This window comes from Olea europaea, chromosome 12 (genome assembly GCF_002742605.1).
Source record: "Olea europaea var. sylvestris chromosome 12, O_europaea_v1, whole genome shotgun sequence".
Classification (NCBI taxonomy): Eukaryota; Viridiplantae; Streptophyta; class Magnoliopsida; order Lamiales; family Oleaceae; genus Olea; species Olea europaea.
In genome coordinates this window covers 7,453,466-7,477,215 of record NC_036248.1, presented here as the reverse complement: position 1 = coordinate 7,477,215, position 23,750 = coordinate 7,453,466, and the positions used below count along the sequence as shown (strand labels likewise).

At 35.8% G+C, this 23,750-nt stretch overlaps 2 protein-coding genes across 6 annotated transcripts in view; both read left to right on the top strand.

Annotated features, from left to right (window-relative positions):
• Positions 1-2,583, top strand: part of LOC111406516 — a 7,892-nt gene extending 5,309 nt beyond the window's left edge. Inside the window, exon 4 of the mRNA XM_023035928.1 lies at positions 2,575-2,583. Coding sequence (XP_022891696.1) covers positions 2,575-2,583 — 9 coding nt within the window. The remainder of the gene's footprint in view (positions 1-2,574) is intronic.
• Positions 2,264-23,750, top strand: part of LOC111405435 (exocyst complex component SEC8-like) — a 30,608-nt gene continuing 9,121 nt past the window's right edge. For 2 of the 5 annotated variants that reach the window (XR_002704786.1, XM_023034310.1), the window contains exons 1-20: positions 2,264-2,409; positions 2,575-2,644; positions 4,280-4,492; positions 5,360-5,533; positions 6,547-6,651; positions 7,752-7,861; positions 8,316-8,495; positions 9,181-9,355; positions 9,454-9,560; positions 10,576-10,883; positions 10,976-11,139; positions 11,280-11,395; positions 12,579-12,643; positions 13,909-14,039; positions 14,141-14,190; positions 20,041-20,141; positions 20,961-21,073; positions 21,185-21,292; positions 22,034-22,231; positions 22,434-22,519. Coding sequence is in view for 4 of the 5 variants with exons in the window: in XM_023034310.1 (XP_022890078.1) it covers positions 2,603-2,644; positions 4,280-4,492; positions 5,360-5,533; positions 6,547-6,651; positions 7,752-7,861; positions 8,316-8,495; positions 9,181-9,355; positions 9,454-9,560; positions 10,576-10,883; positions 10,976-11,139; positions 11,280-11,395; positions 12,579-12,643; positions 13,909-14,039; positions 14,141-14,190; positions 20,041-20,141; positions 20,961-21,073; positions 21,185-21,292; positions 22,034-22,231; positions 22,434-22,519 (2,546 nt within the window). In the remaining variant the exon portion in view is untranslated. The other 3 variants (XM_023034312.1, XM_023034311.1, XM_023034313.1) reach the window with 3 other exon arrangements.

Here is a 23,750-nt window from a genome sequence, read left to right as displayed (position 1 = left end):
AAGAGGTATAGCCGGTTGACATATTTGGCCTACTAACTTATTCATTGTTTCGTTTAACGTCTTTAGCTGTTTGGCCATATTGTCATAGTGTGCGTTTCCATTTTGTGTAAATCTTTCCATATTATGAATACTTCGAAGATTTACCTGTTCAACGACGTCTTGCGTGAGTTCTCCAAGCAATGCACGCATGGTTCGAGGACTCAACTCCGTCATTGGTTCGTAACGACTGTTACTGCTCTGATTTTGTCCATCTGTTCGTGGAGAGGCATGCTACTCCTCATATCGCTCGATTACAGACTGGATTCCTCCCTGACTTGCTCCTTCCTTGTCGGATCTCTGAGGCATATTGTTTCACCTTTTGTATTTTTAACACCTAACACCACTGTCCCACCGGGCGTGTCAAATTGTTTCGCGCGGGTTAAGTCGCTAACAATTAAAAAGGGTCAGACGATTGTGTAAGGGACGAAACCTCTTGAGACAAAATCCCAAAAAGGGGTGTTCTTTTATTGGCGATGGACTTTACAATTGGGAATGAAAAATAACGTGCCTCCAAGGGGCGCAAGCACACGAGTTACAGAAAAATGTTTAAGTCTAAAAGCTAAGGAAATGAAAATTACATATTCTCTGTTCGAGAGTTTTGGATTCGGTCCTCTGCTTTTGCGTCCTTTCTCCCTTTTATATCTCCTAAACGATCTCTTTGTGATTAACTACCCTGAAAACTGCTTGATCGTCCTATAACTTCCCACTTTCTTTGTAGTGGCCATTTTGTCATGAAACTGTCTCTTAACTGCTGCCATTATCTTTCATCGTTCAACCGCTTTCGATTGAATTCCTTGAGTCGTGGAACGTGATAATGCTACTTTAACAATTGCCTTGATAACTGCATTCCTTGATAACCACGATGCGTTATATTTGTTGATACCTTGGGCGACTTGAAGGTTTGGGCGAGAGTGGAATAACAGCTCTGGGCGACTGTATGACACCCCATTCGTTCAGATTCTGGGCGACTCGCAAACTTGGACGATGACGTCACCGCATTCTTGGGCCCCTTATTTGTGCCTTCACCCTAATTCGTTTGATTGGACTTCGTTCTTTGGGCTATTCGATTTGGGGATCCTTCAATTGGGCTTTATTCTTGGACTGTTCGATTTTGGCTGAATTTTTATGTGTCAACAGGTACTTAGCACGTAACGTTTTTATTTTTCACTATTATTATGAAAATCATCCATTTTTCGTATTTTTTGACATTCTCACTCTCATTTTCGTATTTCATTGAGCAAAAAGTCATTTTTATTCATTTTCCCAAAAAAAGCTGTGAAAACGATGAATATACCTTCTATTTAAATAAAACAAAAGATAAAGAAAGAAGTAATTGCAATTATAATCCCATTTTTAAAAAAAAAAGTGCAAACAAGTCTCAAATAAATTATTAAAAGAGTATTTATGACATAATATCCCTACATTTCACTATTATCATGAAAAACGTTTTTAACTTACATTTTTAAAACATTTTCACCCTTAATTGCCCCTTTAATTTTTGCAAACCATTATTTCTATTCATTTTCATCTATCAATAAAAGTTGGGAAATGAAGAATATACCTCATATTTGAATAAAAAAGAATTTTTTTTTAAATTTCTAATTTTTTTATAACTTATTTGAGACTCGTTTACGCTTTTTTAATTTTTTCTTTAATTTATATTTTTATTAATTTATTTGGGACCCGTTTGTATTTTTTTTAAAAATAATTTTTAATAATTTATTTGGAACTAATTTGCACTTTAAAAAAAATTGGGACTCTGACTACAATTAGTTCTTTATTTAAAAAAATAAATAAAGAGAAGAGTGTATTGGTCATTTTACATCTTTTTATTGAGAAATTGGATAGAAATGATTGCTGCATAATTAAAAGTGCAAATGAAAGGTAGGGACATTTTTTTTTACAATAATAGTGAAATGCATGGATATGATGTGCTTTTTACCCTTTTACTAATTTATTTGAGATTTATTTTACTTTTTAAAAGAAATTGTGATTATGGTTGCAATAAGTTAATTTTTTATTCTTTTTGTTTTATTTAAATAGAAGGGTTTATTAGTCATTTTATAAATTTTAATTAAAAAAAAGATGAAAATGACATTTTTTCAAAATGAAATGTGGAAATAATGATGAAAATAAAAAAAAAATAAAAAAATTGATAGAGAAAACATTTTTCAAAATAAAAAGTAAGATCGTTACTTGCTAATTAAGCATTTCCCAAATTTGACCATTCTTTTAATTCGGAACTCATTTCCAGCTCACCTGACCTTTTCTCTGCCAAATAATTAAAATTCCCCAAAATAAATAACTTATTAATTCAATCGTAAAGTAAGTGTTCCGATCCGCTTCGATAAACTCAGCCTGACAGATCCAGTAAGCTCGTTATCTCTCTATCTCTTAATTGCATGTTTATATACACCAATCTGTATCTATACATGTAATTCCGCCGATTATTCTAATGTAATCCTAGCTCCAACCATTAAAATTTGGTTGCCCACTTTTTTCTTCTTCTGAATTTACTTAATTGTGGTTGTGCAGGACTTGTGAATAAACTGATAGGATAGAGATGGGAATTTTTGATGGACTTCCCATTTCCCGAGATAAATCGGTGAGTTTTTTACTTTGTTTTCTGTTAACATTTGTCTTTTTTTTCATTGTTTACATGAATAGACTGAAATTATAGGATGATAATTGACTAAAGAGTAAATAGTTTATGTAGAATGTGCATGAGGGTAAATGGCTAAATGTGGGTTGGTGTTGAATTCTTGTTATTTTTAAGGTTTCCTAATTTATATATTCTATATATTTAATATACGGCTTGGGTTTGATTTTGTTTTCTATCCTACCTAATCTGAAGCGAGCCCCCCTAATGCCAGCCACTCACGAGGCTTGAGAACTTAAGCTTGGAATTTATTTTTCTAAACAATCTAGTGTATGCATGCTAGTTGAGCTTCGCGGTATTTTCCTTAATTTATTTAATATGCTTGGTGCTTTAAGGAAAGTTGTGGTACAACTAATATGTTGGGGTACTTTGGGTGCTAAATGCTGTCTACTCAATTGAAACTGAAAATCAGTATATTTATTCAGATTCACGCCGTAGCTCAGGTTGGGTTCTTCTTTACTAAACCAGGTTGATCTCAAGCAAGCTCCTATTGTGAGTTATTCACGAGGCTTAAGAAACTAAGCTTAAAATTGTGTTCTACATAATCTAGTGTCTATATAAATGCTCGCTAGTTGAGGTTGGCAATATTCCATAATCGTTTGTCAGTTTACCGGATCTTCTCTATTGCAGTAATGAAATTCAACTTGATTGAACTACCATTTATCTGCAATTACTATTAGTGGCATACATAAGATCTTACTGTAGGTGGCATGTCTATGGTTGAGAGTCTGGAATACCGAATTGAAGTCATGAAGTACTTATTCCCCTGTTTGTGTGTACAGAGAGAGAGAGAGAGAGAGAGAGAGAGAGGAATACAAAATTACAGAGCTATTCCTATGCTGTTTTGTGTTGTGAAGTCAAGTCACGGTGATGCCATGATAAGTTGGTGCCTGAGCTTAGCTCAAATTTTGAGCTCTAAACTGAAGCCCTCAATTTTCAGTTTCTCTCCTAACTGATCTTAAGAGAACCTGAATAAGACAGCAATGACCTGAAGTCGTCTAGTTCTTTTGGTATGGTATTTTTTGGGAAGATGAACATTTAGTAAGTCAAGATCAGTGAAATGGGTAGCCAGCCTTCTGATGCTAGGATTTTAAATCATTGCTCCTTGATCGCGTAGTATGATAGTAATTAGTAATATGGCATGATTTTTTGCTATTTAGGACTTGAGATGGCCGAGGGAAAATTGTGAATTAGTGATGGCAGGCTGTTATTTATCTGTGTACCTTGTAAAAGAGTTGGTTGCAGAATGTTTCAGTGGACTACATAGGACTATAGAAAGACTAATCCTCTCAAGAAATTTTGCTGGCACTGAGAGTGAATTTCTTCTCAGAATTTTACTTTTTGAAACTTGTCTGGGCCTACATCCCTTTATATTCTTTGCAAATTTTTGGGAGGATGTGTTTAATTTTCTGTCATTCCTGGCACTTTATGCTAGCATACCTTGATGATAGTGTCATACTCCCATTTGTTACTAACTTTGTCGAAAATCCTCTGAACGTATATGCCTTTGTTTTATTGTAAAAGTTGGGTTATTGTTAATGTAAAAAACATACTTCTAATTGCACTCTGTCATAATTGCAGTACTTAAGGGAAGAACTTTCCAAAATAGATGAAAGTTGGGCTGCTGCGCGTTTTGATTCTTTACCTCATGTTGTCCATATTTTGACCTCAAAAGATCGTGAAAGAGATGTGCAGATCTTAAAGGAGCAGAGTGATATTATTGAGGAAGTTGTTGACGAAGTAGTTCATGCCTATCATGGTGGCTTCAACAAAGCAATCCAAAATTATTCTCAGGTTTCATGATAGTTCATTCTTTATGTTCCCTTCCAGAAAGCATCATATCTGATGTGGAAAATTTTCTTTTTGGATCTGAGCACGTGTTAAGAAATCTTTTGAATTTTCTGGAGATTTTCTTACTTATTTTGGCATGTGTTACTGACATGTGGATGGGTTACCTATACAGTGAGGGAAGACTGCTGTCTTCATGATTGGTTCTTCAAGAAAATAAATTTGTAAACAAAAACACGTGTCAATTTGCCAACGACTCGGATTTAACTATACATTATAAGACCACTAGAAATGTAAAGCCATAGCTATATTTTTAGTCTTTAACAAGACATTTTTTCCCTATCCAAACTCTTCTATTCTTGGACCATTTTTTTTTATTTTTTACTTTTATTTATTTATCTTTAATAGTAAAACACCAACACAACCTCAGCGGGTTTTTAGGCTGCACCAGGGAAGGCTGATGGGGGTTTGAATTACTTGACTATATATATAAAATCAAATTCACAAGAAGAGGAAGGGGCCATAAACCAGACTCCCAAAAGCAAAAAGATGCAAATGTGAAGAGGGGAAGTACTATTTCCTATACAAAAAGAGCAAGTGAATCTGGTTAAGCTTTCGGAGCTAGAGTGAAGGGCTATTGATTGTAAAGTTTTTCTCAATATTATCCTTAATGTCAACAAATTTGTGGTTGCCTGATGGTAAAAAAGTGTGAAAAATTATGGTGAGCTATATATCTGAAATCTTGAGATTTTTCATTTTGGTGAACTAGCTTATTCAGAGTTAAAAAAGAATTTGTCCCCCTGTTTTCTTGTATGGAAATCAGCTCAGCCCATTTGTTTCTTAGCATTTTTATTAACATATTTTTTCCTGCAGATTTTGCGGTTATTTAGTGAATCTGCTCAAGATATTGGGGTCTTAAAGGTTGATTTAGCGGAGGCGAAAAAACTTCTTGGAGCGCGTAATAAGCAATTACATCAATTATGGTATCGATCTGTTACGTTGCGGCACATCATATCTTTATTAGATCAAATTGAGGGCATAGCTAAGGTTGGTGGGTTTCTTTACATTAGTTTTATTTCACATAGATACTTTGAATATTTTTCTGTACTTCTGTGTACAAGATAGGATTACTCATGCCTTTTAGACTGCTGTGGAGGTTGCATTTTGAGAAAAAGAAAGAAATTATATATTTTGGGCTTTGACGAACTAAAATATTTTTAAAGCACTTGTTGCGCTGCTAGTTTACCTAAAATGCAGAAATATGTTTTCTACTATTTTTCTTTTCTTTTTTGAATAATGACTGGTTCAGTAATACCTAGTAAGCCTGTGTGCTTCCCCTTTCTAGTTTATGCAGTGTGCTGTGCTTGAAATATTGACATCAGAAAATGTGGCATAGATTATGATTTCGAACTCATGAAAAATTCTTCTTAGTCTCACATTTATATGCTTTCATTTATTGACTGTGGATGTGTTGTGAGCTACGAATTTTATCAAGAAAGAGAGGCAGGATGCTAACATGTGCCTTAATCATCCTTCTCACAATGAAACTTTCAAGATGAAATAGGCCAGTCCTATTTACACATAAAGAGCATGCTATGCTGCTAACTGTGCTTCTGATAGGCCTAGTCCATCCATTAGTCGTAAATACTAAATGGTGAAATTTAACTCAATGAAGACTTATAATTTTTGTGGAAATTGTTTCTCCTAACTACAACTGATCAACTTTTGCAAAACTTGACAATTTCCACGCTTCTTATTACCATTTCTGCTACTACATACTAACTGAAATTCTTTTTGAAGCAGAGCAACATTTCAGAGAAACCACAAGTTTTATAGTATTCGTTTTCATATGATAGTCTGTTGACTGCTTGTTCTATCTTGTTTCTTTGACAATGTTTTACTAATGCTGCTATTTTTCCTTATTTTTGCTGTCTTTTAGTTATTTATCTTTTCTGTTTCTAGTGTGCCTTTGGTTCTGGTCGTATTTATTGCTATAATTGTATCTCCACCTGACGATGTTTTATTAGTTATTTATCTTGTCTATGTCCAATGTGCCTTAGGTTCCAGGACGTATTGAAAAACTCATTGCTGAAAAGCAGTTTTATGCTGCAGTGCAGCTGCATGTTCAATCAAGTTTGATGCTTGAGAGAGAGGGCCTTCAAACGGTTGGTTATTTTTCCTTTTTGTTCTTCTCAGTCTCTGAAGGTTGGTTTCTTCTTGAAGAATCATGCAGATTTAGCCTTATTTAACCTGGTGACTCCACCTCGATTCTTCAAACTCCACGATTGGACTTGCAATTATGGATATTATACGAATGGATGGTTGTTAAGTCACTGTGAGACTGCAAATTACACCTTCCTTTTCTCCTATCATTTCTGGGAATGATATGAAAGATGCAGATATATCTGGATTTTAGCATTACGGAGGAGATAATTGCCAAAGGAGAGAAAAACATCGCAACATACCTCCTACATAAAATATAAACAGACATTAAATTTGTGTGGGAACTTGAGAGTACCTCTATGATCTCTAATTAATGACACTATTTTCTAATTTTTTTGTATTGTTGCCAATGATGCAGCTTGAGAAGTAGCAATATGAATATGATTTGAGAGGAAGTACTTCATTCCTAAGCCTTTTTATCTAGTGGACTTGAGAGATTTTCAAAAAAAATTGTCTTCTAAATATTCAAGTAATCTAGCCCTCAATCGCTGATTTTAATGGATAGACAGCCATGAATGGAGGATGGCATTAAGCTTATGAGGATTTCTTTTTTTTTCTTTTCTGGGTATTACATCTCTCACCGTTTTGATGTGTTTTTTAGTATATTATTCTCTCTCCATGCTGTTACATTTGATTTGAGGTTTAGTCAGTAAATAATAGTCAATATCATTTTCATTAACTGCAGTGAACAGAACTATTCAACTTGAAAATTCAGTATTTCTGAGGACTGGGAGCATTATCACTTGTTTACATGGAAGGGCCATTAACTTTACCTGAATTTTGTTTGAAGAAAAAATTTCTGCCTCCTATCATTTACTTCTCTCACTGTCCTTAAATTTGGCAATTTATTTGCATTTTGGTCCCTAAAAAATCAGCTTGAAAATAATTATCATATCATCATTATGGAATAAAATAGGACATGAAAAAAATAATTTTACTGTTCAATGAGTGGATTTTCTGAAACCACTCTTCTAACTCCCGATTTTCTATCTCTATTTCAAGTTGAAAGGAGTATGAATGTGAATGTCTTTGATTGGCTTAGGTTGGTGCTCTTCAAGATGTCCGGTCTGAATTGACAAAATTGCGAGGAGTGCTTTTTTACAAGGTTTTGGAGGATCTGCACTCCCATCTCTATAATAAGGGTGAATATAGGTATATTGTATTTCGTAAACCCTAACAAGCTGTCCCATCCCTGATTTATATTAAATTCTGTATCAATCCGTATGTTCTTCTGGGCGGGTGAAAATGGAGGTTGTCTAAATATTTCTTCCACATCTATAAGAAGTGTTCTCATTGTGGTTCAATTTGACTGCAAAGCTTACCATTATATTCTTTGAAGTATATGACTCAGGGATTTACGGCATTCACTGTCAGTGAAAAAAAATCACACTACGTCTCTGTATTTGGAGGACTCTTAAAAATTTTTGTTTCTTTTTTACATTCAGAGATATTCTTCGCTTTGCTATCATGGACAAGCTTCTTTCTTGGAAGCACTGTTGTTCTTATCATTTCTTTGTTAAGCTGATCCCCCCCCCCCCCCCCCCCCCCTTTTTTTTTTTGTCCCCCCCCCCCCCCCCCCCCCCCCCCTCCAATTCTCTTGTGGCAGCTCAGTGGTCTCAAGTATAAATGAAATTGATGAGGCAATGCCAACTACCACAGCTATTTCATTTTCAATGAACAATTTTCAGACTCTCTCTCGAAGAACCAGGTTGCTGAAAGGAGACAATCAGCTTGGAACATTTGGTGCTGGAGATAGATTCTACAGACCTAGTTCTGTTGATGGAGGGTTAGATAAAATCCTATTTCCCAATGCAACTCTGTATTTTCCCCTTTGGTTACTGCTGTCTTCCATTTTTGGACCTTTCACTTCCAGAGTTCTTTTTCATTCTTTCTATACTAGTGCAATCTACCTTAAATTCTTTAAAAATATGTAATTGGTGATTGGCTTCAACTTGGTCATGATAATTCATTTATCACTTATTTCCAGCATTAGTGTTTGCCTTATATGAGGTTTAAAAAAGCTTCACAGAGTTTTAGATGCATTCTGTTGTTAGATTTTAGAATATCAACCTGTACCTCTATATCAATTTCTTTCAATATTCTCTCTGATTTTATCTTGATTATTTCTCCAAAAATGGACGGAAAGGGGGCTGCACTTTGGCTTGGGGGAAATGAGCAAGTCATCATATGCAACTCTGTTAATAAGGGCCTGGCTTTCATCATATGCAAATCTGTTAATAAGGACCTGGCTTTGGCACATCATTATGAGTTCAAGAAGTACCTACCACCTGTGTTGGGCTCTCTTTTGTTGGTTTAGGCGCACCATTTGAAATTTTGATTGACTATAAACAAATGTATTTTCCAGTACAGGAGACTCAAAATGATGGTTCCAATTTGTTATGTATCACATGGATGTAGAACTACAGATCTTTGTTTCTAAGAGCCTTTTCTCAGTCTAAATGTTCTTGCAGCTCATCATTTGATGGCCATGACGAGGATGGTGCTACAGATGTGCAAGATGATGCTACATCTGATGGATATACTACGATGCAGGTCAACGGTGGTGATACTGTTCCAAGGGATGGAAAAATTGTTTCTCGTCAAATACCCACGTGGCTTTCAGATTCTACTCCTGATGAATTTGTTGTATGATCCTGTAAAACTATATAATTATGTCAAACTTAATAGAGGAGTAGGTTTATCTTATCTAATGGGCTGAATTCTTATGTGAATTTTAAATATAGGAAGCAATGAGAAAGAGTGATGCTCCACTGCATGTCAAGTATTTGCAGACCATGGTTGAGTGCCTCTGCATGCTTGGAAAAGTTGCGGCTGCTGGTGCCATGATATCGTATGTCATCAAGTTCAAGCTTCTTTGGCTAATTCGAAACTTGCTGCATGGCAATAAAATACACATTACTTTAACTATTAAAAAATTTCCAAATTGATATAAAACTGGGATCAGGAAATTGTTCATTTCACTTCAAACTATGTTATTTTGTTTGATCTAATGATATTTCTTTTGTTTTTCTCAATGAGGAGAAATATGAGTAGACGATCTGAAAAATGATGAAAAGCAAACTAGGTGTTGTGTAAATTACCTGTTGTAATATCTAGAATCTTGTTAAGTGGTTGAACAGGAGTAGCTTAGAGTTCTTTGCTTCTCATCTTAAAAAAGTTGGATATCCACTTTTGTTGTAATTTATTTGATCCAAACTGGGTTATAATGATCATAAATCGATAGTGGCTAATGCTTTTCTTATGTTACAACACATTGTCCAAAAGCAATGGATTATTTCAATGGTATGTTATTGGAAATTGAACATCTTTAAGTATCAGGAGTTAGTATTTAACATCATGTTATCAATTTGGAGTCAACTAATGAACTTGGCAGTTCCAATTTGCCGAACTTCCAGAAAACCTGTCTGGGCATTGAATCCTTTCGTGATTGAAGTGAATTATGTTCTTATTAACTATGAAGATTTTTCCTTTTGGAAATAGTTAATTTTTAACATTCCCTCTCTTCCTTGTCCAAATGGGTTGGAGTAACAGTACATGTTCCTACTGAGCAAGCTATAATTACATATACCTTTGGTCCAACAAAGAACCTTTTTGGAATAGATTCTGTTTTCCTGATTATTTTTCTCTTATTTATAGTTGTAGATATTATTCTAAATTCGAGCATGTTTGGTGCAAATTAAAATTTGATTTTAATGTAAGTCAAAGTCAAACAATCAATATTAACCACATTTTTCATGAGTCTTACAACTTTTCAACCACACATTTCAAAAACTTTTATTACAATCTACTAAAAAATCTAATTTTAATTCTCATCAAACACCCTCTTCGTTATCTGTTCTTAACAGCCAAAGATTGCGGCCTACAATTCGTGAGATAATTATTGCCAAGATCAAAGCTAAGGCAGATCATGTTAACAGTTCTAGGCCTGGCATCGGCCAAGCTACCTCGAGTATGCTTACAGGTCTCCATTATCTAAAAGGGCAACTGGAGAGTCACCGATTGCCTAAACAAAAGCGTCAGAATGGGATAACATTGGCTGGAACTTTGTTAGCAGTCAGCCCTGTCTCCCCAGTAATGTCTCCTGCCGGAACAGCACAAATGGTAGCGAAGGAACTCCTTGATTCAGTTCTAGAAACTGTTGTTCGGATATTCGGTTAGATATTATAATTATGTTACGGAAGTTCATGTATTTTTTATAAAGGTCTTTTCAATATCCTGACGTCTTTAACTGCAATGATTTTTCAGAAAACCATATTATTGTTGGAGAACTTCTTGAATTGAAGTCGTCGCAACAAGTTGACTTGAACACACCAAAAGTAATGGCTGCAGATATTAATTGGAATCCTGATTCTGATGCATCTCATGATACTGGCGGGTACACCCTTGGTTTTTCCTTAACTGTGTTGCAGGTAGTCCCTTTTTTTTTCTGTTTGCTATTTCCTTTTCAACACAGAAAAATCGTTCCTGAATCACATGTTTCGTTATGATGGTAGTGTGCATGTAAAGACAAGTTTGTTATTGTAATTATATTCCTCTAAATACATGATAGAGCGAGTGTCAACAACTCATATGCGAGATCTTACGAGCAACTCCTGAAGCTGCATCTGCAGATGCCGCTGTACAAACTGCTAGACTTGCAAGCAAAGCCCCCTCAAAGGACAAGAGGCAAGTAAATAAACACCTGATTGCTGTGTCTTAAATTTTCCTGTATCTTCCTACCTTGTCTATTTTTGGAAGTTTTCTACTCTATCTTCTCTTCTTTTATTGGTACAATCACATTTTTCTTCCCCTCATTTTACTTTCATTAGTTGTTTATAATCGTTGTTGATGTCAAAATTCGGAAACTATCCAAATATGCTTGAATCTCCTTATTATGCTTTGTGATCTCGTATTAATGACAGAACGCTAAAACAATTCATCTGTTAGGCAGCATTAATCTTATCATCGAAGGCCCTTCAATGCTCTAGCCAGTCAGGAAAATAGATGGAGAGAAAATAGAGCATCTCTGTGCATGAATTGCTAGGTCATTATCGCTTGCCGTCCATATGCAGAATATTGGTTATGTTATCAGATTATAATACCTGCTTCTCGGGGATGGAGGGTGTGGAGGTTTATATACTTGAACATTAGTTTGATAGGATGTGGACATCCTTATTTTGTAACTGGAGGATTCGTGGTTTCTGTTGATATAGGAGTCTTGAATATGCTTTAATAGTTCCTCGACTTCTAGATAGATGTCCAAAGAGATTCCTATTTTAGATAGGTTTGGATTTTATGTTCAAAAATTGTTATTATCGCGATATTTAATTTTTTTGGCGGGTGGAGGGGTGGTTTTTCTTGTGTTCCTGCTCGTAACTAGATTGCTTTTTCTCACATACTTTTATTGAGACATTTTTACTTGAGCTTTTTCCATATACAAAATCAGGTTCCATGATATATTGACGAAATAGGACTCTAGACATGATATTTTCAGTCAACTGAACGTGAGATGCTGAACTAGCGGTGTAGGAAGGCACAGTTGACAGAAAATAACAATTTGATTATGAACTCAGTAACAAGGTTGTAGTAGTAGGATGCCCGATTGTTTGGTTAATTTTTATAGCTGCCCATTTTGTTTTGAGTGTCCGTGCATTGTTGTGAGAGGTTTTTTGGGTGGGAGTGGGGATGGGGGTGGGGGTGAGATTCACCTTGTTCCCTTTTTTCACGGTTGCAGGGATGGAAAGCATTCTCAATTTGAATATTAATCTTTCCCTGCATCATTGTAAACTATGTTTTTGGTACGTTGAAATTGCAAATTTGGTTTTTTTAATCAATCAATAATTATTTATCTGCTATTTATGACTTACAGGTCAGAAGATGGTCTTACCTTTGCATTTCGCTTCACAGATGCTACTATACCGATTCCTAATCAGGGTATGGGATGAATTACTAATGCCATTTTTTATAGTTGTTTTGATTGCTTTGATATCATAGATTTCCCTATTAATGTATTTTCCTGAGCTACCAAAAGAATATATTGATGGCATCAATTCTTTGGTGGTTTACTTTAATTATATATGCAAGACTTCTCTATTAATAGCTTATACAAGAAAGATGATATTATTACACATTCGTACATGGAAAAAGGTACTTATTTGTAATACAGGTGGGATCACTTGATAGCATTCGTAATGTTATGGAAAACATATAGTTTATTTATTTATTTTGGTAAAAATGGTAAAAGTACAATAATGCAGTAAGCTGTGAGCATATGTTCTTAAACAACCTGGTCAGCTATGAATGTGTATTTTTTTGTCTGTTTGGTTTAATGTGATAGTTTATAACAAATAAAAAGGAAAGTGATGTAGGTGAGTAAAATAAAGCCCCTTGGTTTTCCAAAGTGATTCTCATAATAACGTAAGAAAGTCCTGTTTGTTGAAATATCTGGAAACTGGATGGTGAAGAATCAGCTTGATGTGAGAAATTGAAGCGGCATGGAAGGTCCACTAACAAACCTATTTTCCTAGATTTGGTTCTTTTGTTTTGCTTGTATGCGCACGCGCACGCGCACGTGTGTGTGTGTGTTTTTTTTGCCGTGAAAATACTTGGTCTTGGAGAATAGGTAAAAAAGGGTGGAATGATAATTCTTTATGATGATATAGAAATAGTTCAGTACATGCCGATCAATTTATTATTTAAAAAAAACTTAAATAATCCATGAAAAATGTGAATATGGCACATCCTGGATTAGTCGAAGGCCATTTGGCTATAAACTTGAGTCCTTTCAGTGTATTATATTGTCTTCCTTATATTTTAGTTTTGAGACTGAGCTTCTTTAATATGAACTTGCAATGGTGCTTATTAATCTCAAGCATCGTGATTATACATTTTCCTGCAAAATAAACTTTTCCCTAGGCTTGATTTATCTCGTCTAATGCAAAAAGTTCTGTGTATACGGTACCAGCAGTTGGAATAAATATTGTGTTAATTGCATCCGTTGTTCAACTGTGTTCAAGAAGTGCTTCTCCTCTGAAGTTAAAATAATGGAAAAAAGAATAAAAAGAAGAGAAATCAGCTTTTATTTCTGAATATTTAATAATTGAGAAGCTGCAAATTGCATCAGGATATCCCTGTTTAGACTCCTTTTTTTTTTTTTTTTTTTTTTATTCGGTACAGAACTGACGATTAAATCTATTCAGGGTCTGACCTTATCCGCCAAGGATGGAGTAGAAGGGGACCAAATGTACTCCAAGAAGGTTACGGGACTGCAGCAGTGTTACCTGAACAAGGCATATATTTAGCTGCATCTGTGTATAGGCCTGTTGTTCAGGTATTGACTAGAGGATGGAAAGAGATGGCCTTTTTCTGGTACGTTTTTATCTACAGAAAGACATTTTCTAATTGTCGCCTTTTCCCTCTCTACATCTGCAGTTTACGGATAAAGTTGCATCAATGCTTCCTGAAAAGTTTTGTCAACTTGGGTGAGTGCATCACACACCTTTCTTACACTTGACAATGCACGTTTTAATCATTTATATGCAAATATTGTAATAATTAAGTAAATATGTTGAAGTTCAAGTTATTTTCATCTCTTAAATATCTGTGCATATCATCTATAAGGATTTTGCTACTTGTACATAAAAAATATACATAATGGATTACATAGTATGATGTGGATTGAAAAGATTGGATGAAAAAGTTGATTGTGTTTTAAACTGGCAAATGGTAGAGTGCCATGTGACATTATATAATCCACCATGTAAATCTTTATGTACATGTAACAAGATCCCATGTATATAATAGGGGTGAAATTTTACTTTTTTGAGGTACTAGGAATGAAATGTTATATGTTTTACCTGTTCACGTTTTTCTTCATCTAAATTTTGATATTCTTGTGACTAGTTTGACTTTTCACAGATAACATGAAACCGGAGAAATGATTAGCAGCTTTGCTGCAACATAAACTTGCATTTCAGATTGATGTTGGTCAAGTTATGTCGTGCTGATTATAAGTGATTTTTGTGGAAGATTTGATTGAATAAGTCTATAGGATTTACAAAGGGAAGATCAGGTCATCTTTATCAGAATAATCATATTGCTTGAAATTGGAAGGTCTGCAGGTTTTATTTAAATGGAAAGGATAATGACTCTAGATTGTCGACTTGTTTAAGCTTGAAATCATGAACGAATTAGGGGTTCATTTGTTTCTTTGACTGGCTTCAGAAGTCTAAAGATATCTTTCAAGAAAAAGAGACAAAGATATGATTTTTGCATCACCTGCTCAAGGGCTTGGAGAATTAAGATGTTCTGGAGTTGAACTCGTACCTGATAGAGAATGTGACCTATTTCTGTGAAAACCTGCAAGACAGAATAATTATTGAAAAAGCGAGGGCATTGTTATTAAAATCAGTAAGACAGTGTTACAACACGTACAGTAGCTGCATGCTTTATGAAGTAGGACCGAATAATTTAGAAATGAAACCATATTAAGATGTTCTAGAGTTGAACTCGTACCTGATAGAGAATGTGACCTATTTCTGTGAAAACCAGACAGAATAATTATTGAAAAAGCTAGGGCATTTTTATTAAAATCAGTAAGACAGTATTACAAAATGTACAGTAGCTGCATTTAGAAATGAAACCCTATTAAATGATTTGTGCAGAATAGCAATTGCTATTTTTTTCTTTTCAATTTTTTTCTTTGAAGCTATGTCTGGATTGAAGATAAATTTGGGGAAATTTGAGGCTATCAAAGTGGGAGATGTCGATAATGTGGAGGAGTTGGCAGCTATATTGGGTTGTAGAGTAGCACAGCTGCCTATGTCATATCTTGGACTCTACCTAGAAGCACGATTTAAAAGCATACATATTTGAACCAGCATTGTGGAAAAGTTGGAGAGGAGGCTAGCGAGTTGGAAATGTATGTACCTCTCAAAGGGAGGCCGTGTTACCCTCATTAAGTCTACCCTATCGAACTTCCTTACTTATTTCTTGTCATTGTTTCCTATTTCTGTCTCAGTGGCAAAAAGATTAGAGATGATTCAAATGGAGTTTCTATGGGGAGGGTTAGGGGAGAAGAGGAAACTTAACTTGGTCAATTGGGAGGCAGTTTGTTCTCCCATAATGAGTGGGGGGCTCGGATTGAGAAGTCTAGTAGTTTTTAATAAAGCTTTGTTGGGTAAGTGGTTGTGGAGATTTCGAATGGACAGGAGAACTTTTTGAGAGAAATTATAGAAGCGAAATATGGTGTTATGAAGGGAGGATGGTGCTCAATTGAGGGTCGTAGTTCTTATAGGGTGAGTTTATGGAAGTATATTCAACGAGGGTGGAGAGACTGATAGGATCCTTAGGTAGTAAAAGATTCAACATTGAATATACTTTTATTGAATTTACTGGAAATGAAAGAAGGGGGAAGAAATCTAAGGCTTTCGAGAGGCCTAGTCTCTTCCCCAAGACTTACAATCAAGAAAAACGTGAATGAATGAATATCCCAACTCCCCCTTACATTTATAGACAATTTGCTAGCTATCTAATACCCTTTTACCCCTTTTGCTAACAATCTATGGAATACTCTAGAATTGTTGGTGACTTGGGCTGCAATTTGATTGGATGTCTTTCATTACCCACCGCCTCAAAATTCACCTTGTCCTCAAGGTGGAGATGGGGTTCAACTTCAAAATTCGAATTTCCATTTTTTGGAGTAAGCTTGCAGCAACTATTAACATGTTTAGCCAATCGTCCATCCATCATTAAAATTTTATCCATACAAATTCCATAACCAGTTGCTTCTATAGAAACTGTCAAAGAGTTTGGGCTAGGGAATTTTTTTTCCATTCTTGTGTGGGTTGTAAATCGGTGTGGCATGCTTAATGAGCTCATTTTTGTCTTGTAGCCTTTGGGCCCATTTCAAAAGTTGGCCCAAACCTTCATGTTGTAACATTGTTTGAAACCCATTAACAAGATTGCCCAAAAATAACTTCTGAGGTAATGTCGAGAAGGGAGCTACCAGAATATTGAACAAGCTCCGAAAACCCCTACAAATTCGGCCGCCAGTGGTAGCTTCAGTTTCATCAATTATGGGTAGGATTTCAGATTTGAAGGTGGTTCTCTCCTTTTCTTCACTCTTTTGCCCGTCCCCTTTTTCCCCGCATCTGAAATTGCCGGCAATAGAGCTGCCATTCCTTCCACAATCAGCACATACGGCCTATGATCGCGGACCTCTACCTCACCTAGTTCTTCTTTACAGTTATGGCTGTCAGTACTTGCTCCGGTTTCCTCAGGTTCAGGTGATGCCATGGTGGGTTTTGGAACGGGAGCGATGGTCTGATGAGTTTGGTACATAATTTGATCAAAGGAGTAATGGTGGATGGTATTTGGGCTGTAAGCATTTGGGTTATATGAACTGGTTTTAGCTTTAGATAGGCCGTATTGTAATTGGGCCTGCTTCATTTCATTCCTGTCATCAACGCTCTAGCCACTTCCTTGCCCAAGTCTAGATCCATCAAATCCAGCAATTTTCCTTCGTTCTTCTCCAGGTTCAGTTGATTTGCAGCGACCCTTTCCACGAGATGCTCATGTCTCTTCTTCTTCTCCGGTGATGGTGATGGTAAGATTTCAATTAGTCTCCGGTTTTCTCTGACGACGACTTCCTCCCGACAACTTCTTCTAACTGTACCTTTTCCTGTTTCGTTGTTTTTAGGTGAGATTTCTGGATCCGCATTGTTTCCGGTCAAATTAATTCCAATTCCAATGTCCTTTCTATCCCACTTTTTCATTATCAGATCCATCTTCTCCATCATCCCGGACATTACCTTGTTAATTTTAGATTTTAGTGTTTTCATATCTTCATGGATTTCCAACTGAATTCCATCAATTTTCGTCTCTGCCAGTCAATTTTCTACTTGCTTTTCATCTCCAGATTTGATAACCCAAGGCCAGAATGGTTGCTCTGATACCATTTCAATTTGGTATCAGAGCCGAGATCCTGAAGAGAATGACGATTGCTGAATGAATCAGTGTTTTGGAATCCCAAATAGATGGAATCAAAGGTGAGTTACAAGAAGAACTGGGGAGCATGAGAGCGTGGTGGGCCCATAACCCACAGGTCCTAGGATCGAAATCTAGCTGTGATACCAAATTGATAGGATCCTTAGGTAGTAAAAGATTCAACACTGAATATACTTTTATTGAATTACTGGAAATGAAAGAAGGCGGAAGAAATCCAAGGCTTTCGAGAGGCCTGGTCTCTCTCCCAAGACTTGCAACCAAGAAAAACGTGAATGAATGAATATCCCAACTCTCCCTTACATTTATAGACAATTTGCTAGCTATCTATTACCCTTTTACCCCTTTTTGCTAACAACCTATGGAATACTCTAGAATTGTTGATGACTTGGACTGCAATTTGATTGGATGTCTATCAGAGACTTCTAGGATAGATTGATGTTTGTGGTGGGAAATGGCAATACTATCAAATTCTGGGAAGATTGTTGGTGTGGAAATCGGCCGTTAAGAGTGGAGTTTCCTTCTCTGTATCGTATTGCTCTGATGCCATTTGCTATGGTGAACAAAGTTCTACATATACATAATGGGAATATCAGTTGGAACATTACGTTTCGGATGGCTTTGCAGGACTGGGAGTTGGGTGATTATGTGATGCTTATGACCTCCTCGTATGAGGCATGCATTAGGGTAGAAGATGGTGATTGTAGCAGGTGGAGTTTGGTATGGGACGATATTTTCTCAGTTCGTACTTATTTTAGGTCCTTATAGAGATCTGCGGAGAGCTCATTCCCCTAAAAGATAGTATGGAAATGTAAACTGCTCACTCGGGTGGCATTTTTATTGTGGACGATTGTGAAGTGACAGGTATTAACGGTGGATAACCTTCGAATAATGGATTTTTATGTTACGGAGTGGTGTTATATGTGTAGGAGGAATGGGGAAACGATTGACCATTTGTTCCTTCACTGTGATGTTGCTAGTCCCTGTGGATCGATATTCTAGTTTCTCAGCACATGGTTTGGGTTTTTCTGCGGTGTATGAAGGATGTACTGAAGCATGGAGGAGAAAATTTCGTAATAAGGGTAGTTAGCTTGCTTGGGACCTCATTCCAGGGTGCATCGTTTGATGTGTGTGGAGGGAGAGAAACAAGTGCTGTTTTGACGATCATTCAAGGACTACATAGCATATCAAAGAATCATTTTATTTGACCTTGTATAATTGGTTTAATGCAGCGGTTACTAATCGTATAGACGGGTTGCGCAACTTTATGTCGTTTCTTTCTTGTATAAATTGATAATACATTTTCTGTATATTATTCGTAATTAATAAAATATTTGATTACTTATAAAAAAAAATATAAAAATATGACAAGAATATAAAAATTGAAATGTACAAAATTTTTGAGATGGCAGAAGTAACACATATAGGATAACTTTGTTACAACTAGTGGCGTCACTAGCAAAGTTAAAAGATTCTGAAAAGAGTTTGTAGTTCAATCGAACAAGTTCTTTCATGGGATGAATGGACAGAATAAAAGAAAAGATGAAAGTTGAAGTGATTGTCTTAGTCCTGAAATGTTCATCCTTCTTGGAGTCGAAAATAAAAGATCTTTATAAATCACCATGTCCTTCAGAGGAAATTATGCCCCATGCAACATTTTAATAAAATATTTACATTATACAATCATCATTTTTATAGAGTTTGTAGTTCAATCGAACAAGTTCTTTCATGGGATGAATGGACAGAATAAAAGAAAAGATGAAAGTTGAAGTGATTGTCTTAGTCCTGAAATGTTCATCCTTCTTGGAGTCGAAAATAAAAGATCTTTATAAATCACCATGTCCTTCAGAGGAAATTATGCCCCATGCAACATTTTAATAAAATATTTACATTATACAATCATCATTTTTATTTTCACAATTAGTACAATATTATAGAATAAGTGATATATAGAAAATAATTTCAATCCTAAATTAAAAACTATTAATCGCTAGGTTAACACATCCAAACGCTCCCCTTAATTAACTTCTCCGAAAATCCCCAGATTCCCATTCCACAGATTATGCCCAAAACAAACACTCACGAAATTCACCCAAATTAATATTCAATGTAATCGTGATGGAAAAAATCATCAATCCATATCTCTCTCTTTTTTATTTTCCATTTAGTTTGAGATTTGATTTTACTGTTTCGTTGATGAAAGCCAACCAAAGCTTGGGGGTGTGGCTGATCTTAATTCCTTTCTTTTATTGCTTGTAATCATTATACATATGTAATTGAGTTTCATGACTTTCATTTATTTATTTTTATTTTACTTAATTTTGCAGGAATGATGGATTGCTAACATTTGTGGAGAACTTTGTGAAGGATCACTTTTTACCTACAATGTTCGTGGATTACCGGAAAGGCGTACAACAAGCTATATCAAGCAAGTCTTGTATCTTTTTAGCTAGTTAATATTGCATCCTTGTGTTTCATTCTTTTCTTTAGACTATTATTATGATTTCACTATGCATTTGATGTTGCAAGTTTGAGTGCAATTCTTTTCTGTTTGGATTGATATCAACACTTGTTTCAAAGCAGTAGTGCTGCTTCTGATAACTTTAAATATTGGCACGTCTTGCCAGTAGCTGCTTAATTTACATGGATTCTTCAGTTTTTTCCAGGAAACACCCAAGAACAGATGTGATATAGTTCATAAAAGGGCAATGATGCTTGCATGCAGGTTCTCTTTCTAAAGGGATAAGAGATTAAAATCGATTCCATGTAACTTTAAGAGTTGAAAGGAAGGCATATATCAATTAGATTTATATGACAAACCAGGATTTCAAGTCAGAGGGACTAGATTGTGGCAGAAAGTGTGAGAATATAAAATCATTAGCATGCGCAATGAAAAGATACATGCTGAATCACCATTTTAATTTATTTAGCCTTCTTAAATAAAAGGGAATTTTGTGGAGCCTTCTCATTAGATCATGGTGAAGATGTGAAAGTTATCTGGAGACTGGCATGTTTGGACATGTTCATTGCTTTCCTGCGTAACTTTCCTTCCAGTTCACCTGAATTGTTGTCAGGATAAACATTTAATTATGTAAAGGCGAATTTGAATTGTATACTTGGTTGAATAATTCTCTTTAAGAGATTAGTATTGGAGACTGATAATTATGAAGAACTGCCCTCATTACGTCATGTAACTGATGCATCACAACAATTTCTGATTTTGGTTTCTGTTTAAAATTGAGAATAGGCCCAGCAGCTTTTCGCCCACGAGCACATGCAGCTGCTTCTTATACTCCATTAATTGAGAAGGGACGACCAGTTTTACAAGGACTATTGGCAATAGATTTGTTAGCAAAAGAGGTATTCTTGATTTCAGATCCTAGACGTTCTTGGTTTTCATGATCATAGGAGGAGTATAAAGTTTTTTCATTTCTAACCAGTCTTTTTCAAACGAAACTCCCTTTCACCTAGGTACTTGGATGGGCTCAAGCAATGCCTAAATTTGCTGGTGATCTCATCAACTATGTGCAAACTTTTCTGGAAAGAACATACGAAAGATGCCGAACATCATACATGGAGGCATGGATGCTTCCTTTATTCACCTTTTTTTTAATGTTTGAACCATACTTTACATATTTGATTAAGCCTTCTATTTTCTTTTTCCTTACAAGCAAAAAACATGCGCATTGCGCTCTTTCCTTCTTTTCAGTCTATCTCTTTGCATAATTTTTGTGGTTTAGAACTTACGGTCCTTTGGGTTCTGGGTTCTAATTTACAAATAAATGTTCAGCACCTTGTTTTTCTTGGGAAATAATTTGAAGAAATGCTGGGAAAATCAAAATATAGCTTCTTGGCTGATTGAGAGGATATTCTCCTAGACATAATGCTAGGTGGACTATAAACTAGGTCCATGTTTCAAACATTAATATAGTACGGGAATATAAAAATGTTATTTTGGCCATGTTTGAGCCACATTTTTTCAAAAAAATACATTCTTTAACAGTAATTTGACATCATTTCAACCACACATTCTTCAATAAAATAATATTACACACAAATCCAAAACTTCTCTTTATTATTTAACCACACATTTTCTATCAATATACTATTTAAAAATGCATTCTAAGGAAAATAATGTGCCTCCAACAAGGGCTTTAAAAGTTTTTGGGATAAGCAAATGTATGGACATGTAGAGAATCACAGTTTTGTTAGAAGTCTTCGTGTTCTTCTATTGTGAAGTTCTGATACTATCTTCAGTTATTCATTATTTTGCTGTTCTTTCCTTCTAATCTATTGGTTTGCTTCTGCTCCATATATTAGGCTGTCCTTGAGAAGCAAAGCTATATGCTCATTGGAAGACATGATGTTGAAAATCTGATGCGACTTGATCCAGCCAGTGCATGTTTCCAGAATTCACTTGACCAGGGAATTCCAGAAACCAATGCTTCTGATGAGGAGACCACTGAGGTTGAAATGGAATTAAGTGATATATTATTGAATTTAAGGCCAATTAAGCAGGTACCCACACTTTCGAAGGCTATTATCCACTCTTACGTCTTAGGACCCCTTATTGCCTTGGGAGAAGGCTACTAGAAATAAAAGTATCTGAAGTGAAATATGTGTGTTAAGTTTAAACATCAGACAGTGACGTGGTTTTGTTATACACTATTGCCATATAAATTCTGTTCTCCTTTGCCTGAATTATTTTTTTTTTTTCCAGGAGAACTTGATTCGTGATGATAACAAACTTATTTTATTGGCATCCTTGAGTGATTCATTGGAGTATGTTGCAGAGTCAATAGAAAGGCAAGTTCTTCCATCTTGCACTTGTAAGCTTCAGCTAGGCTCACCGAAATGAACAGTACCTAAAATTTAGATATGTGTGCGTGTGGGGTGGGGGTGGGGGAGCTAAGGGGGGGTGTTAGGAAGAAAACTAAACTGACGATCTGAAGGTTCGGAATGTCTTTATCTGTTAACCTGTTTTATGTTAATTTGATTGGTAGATGCAATAAGTTATATGAGTGGTCATTTGGAACAGAAAGACTCTCTCTCTCTCGACCTATTATGCTGGCCTTAAAAAGTAATTGGAAGAGTTTGATCATATTAACAGGTCTCAATATCACAGTATGTTGGAAATAATACTGTGATTGAGGATATTACTCCTCAATCACAATCGTCCCATAGCATGCCAATGCCAATCACGTAATTGAAGGAGGCTAATTTACACAGTTTCCATTTCATTGTAAATTATTGATTTGTATTCCATTTAGATTATTTTGTAAAGCTCTATATAATGCAATACGATACACCACTGAAATTAAGGTGGATTTTAATCATTCTTATGGTATCAGAGCCAAGTGGTTTAACATACATACCACATATCCTGTTCTTCTTCTTCCCTTCACGGCTTCTGAAACTTTTGCCACCCTTCTTCCTTTCAATACCTTAATCCACATGATCACCATTAAACTTTTCTCCTCAAATTATCTTCTCTGTAAAGCCCAACTCCTCCCTCTTCTTGAAAGTCAAGAATTATTAGGACATGTTGATGGGACCCTTGTGCAGCCCCCAAAACTTGACGCTATTACTTCTCTCACGCCAAGTGACAAATACCTAGCATGGAAAGCTATTGATCAGCGTCTCCTCAGTTTGTTACTTTCCTCCCTCACAGAGGAAGCCATGGCTCAGATAGTTGGCCTTTCCACCGCACGAGATGTGTGGCTGGCACTAGAAAATGCATTTAGCCATCGTTCTAAAGCTCGAGAACTACGCCTTAAGGATGACTTGCAATTAATCAAACGCGGCAATAGATCGGTTGTTGAGTATGCCCATTCCTTCAAAGCAATTTGTGATCAACTACATGCAATTGGTTGTCCAGTTGATGGTACTGACAAGGTGCATTGGTTTCTCCGCGGGCTCGGTACTGATTTCTCTAGTTTCTCCACAGCACAAATGACCCAAACTTCTCTGCCCTCATTTGCAGATTTAGTCTCAAAGGCCGAAAGTTTTGAAATTTTTCAGAAATCCCTTGACTCAT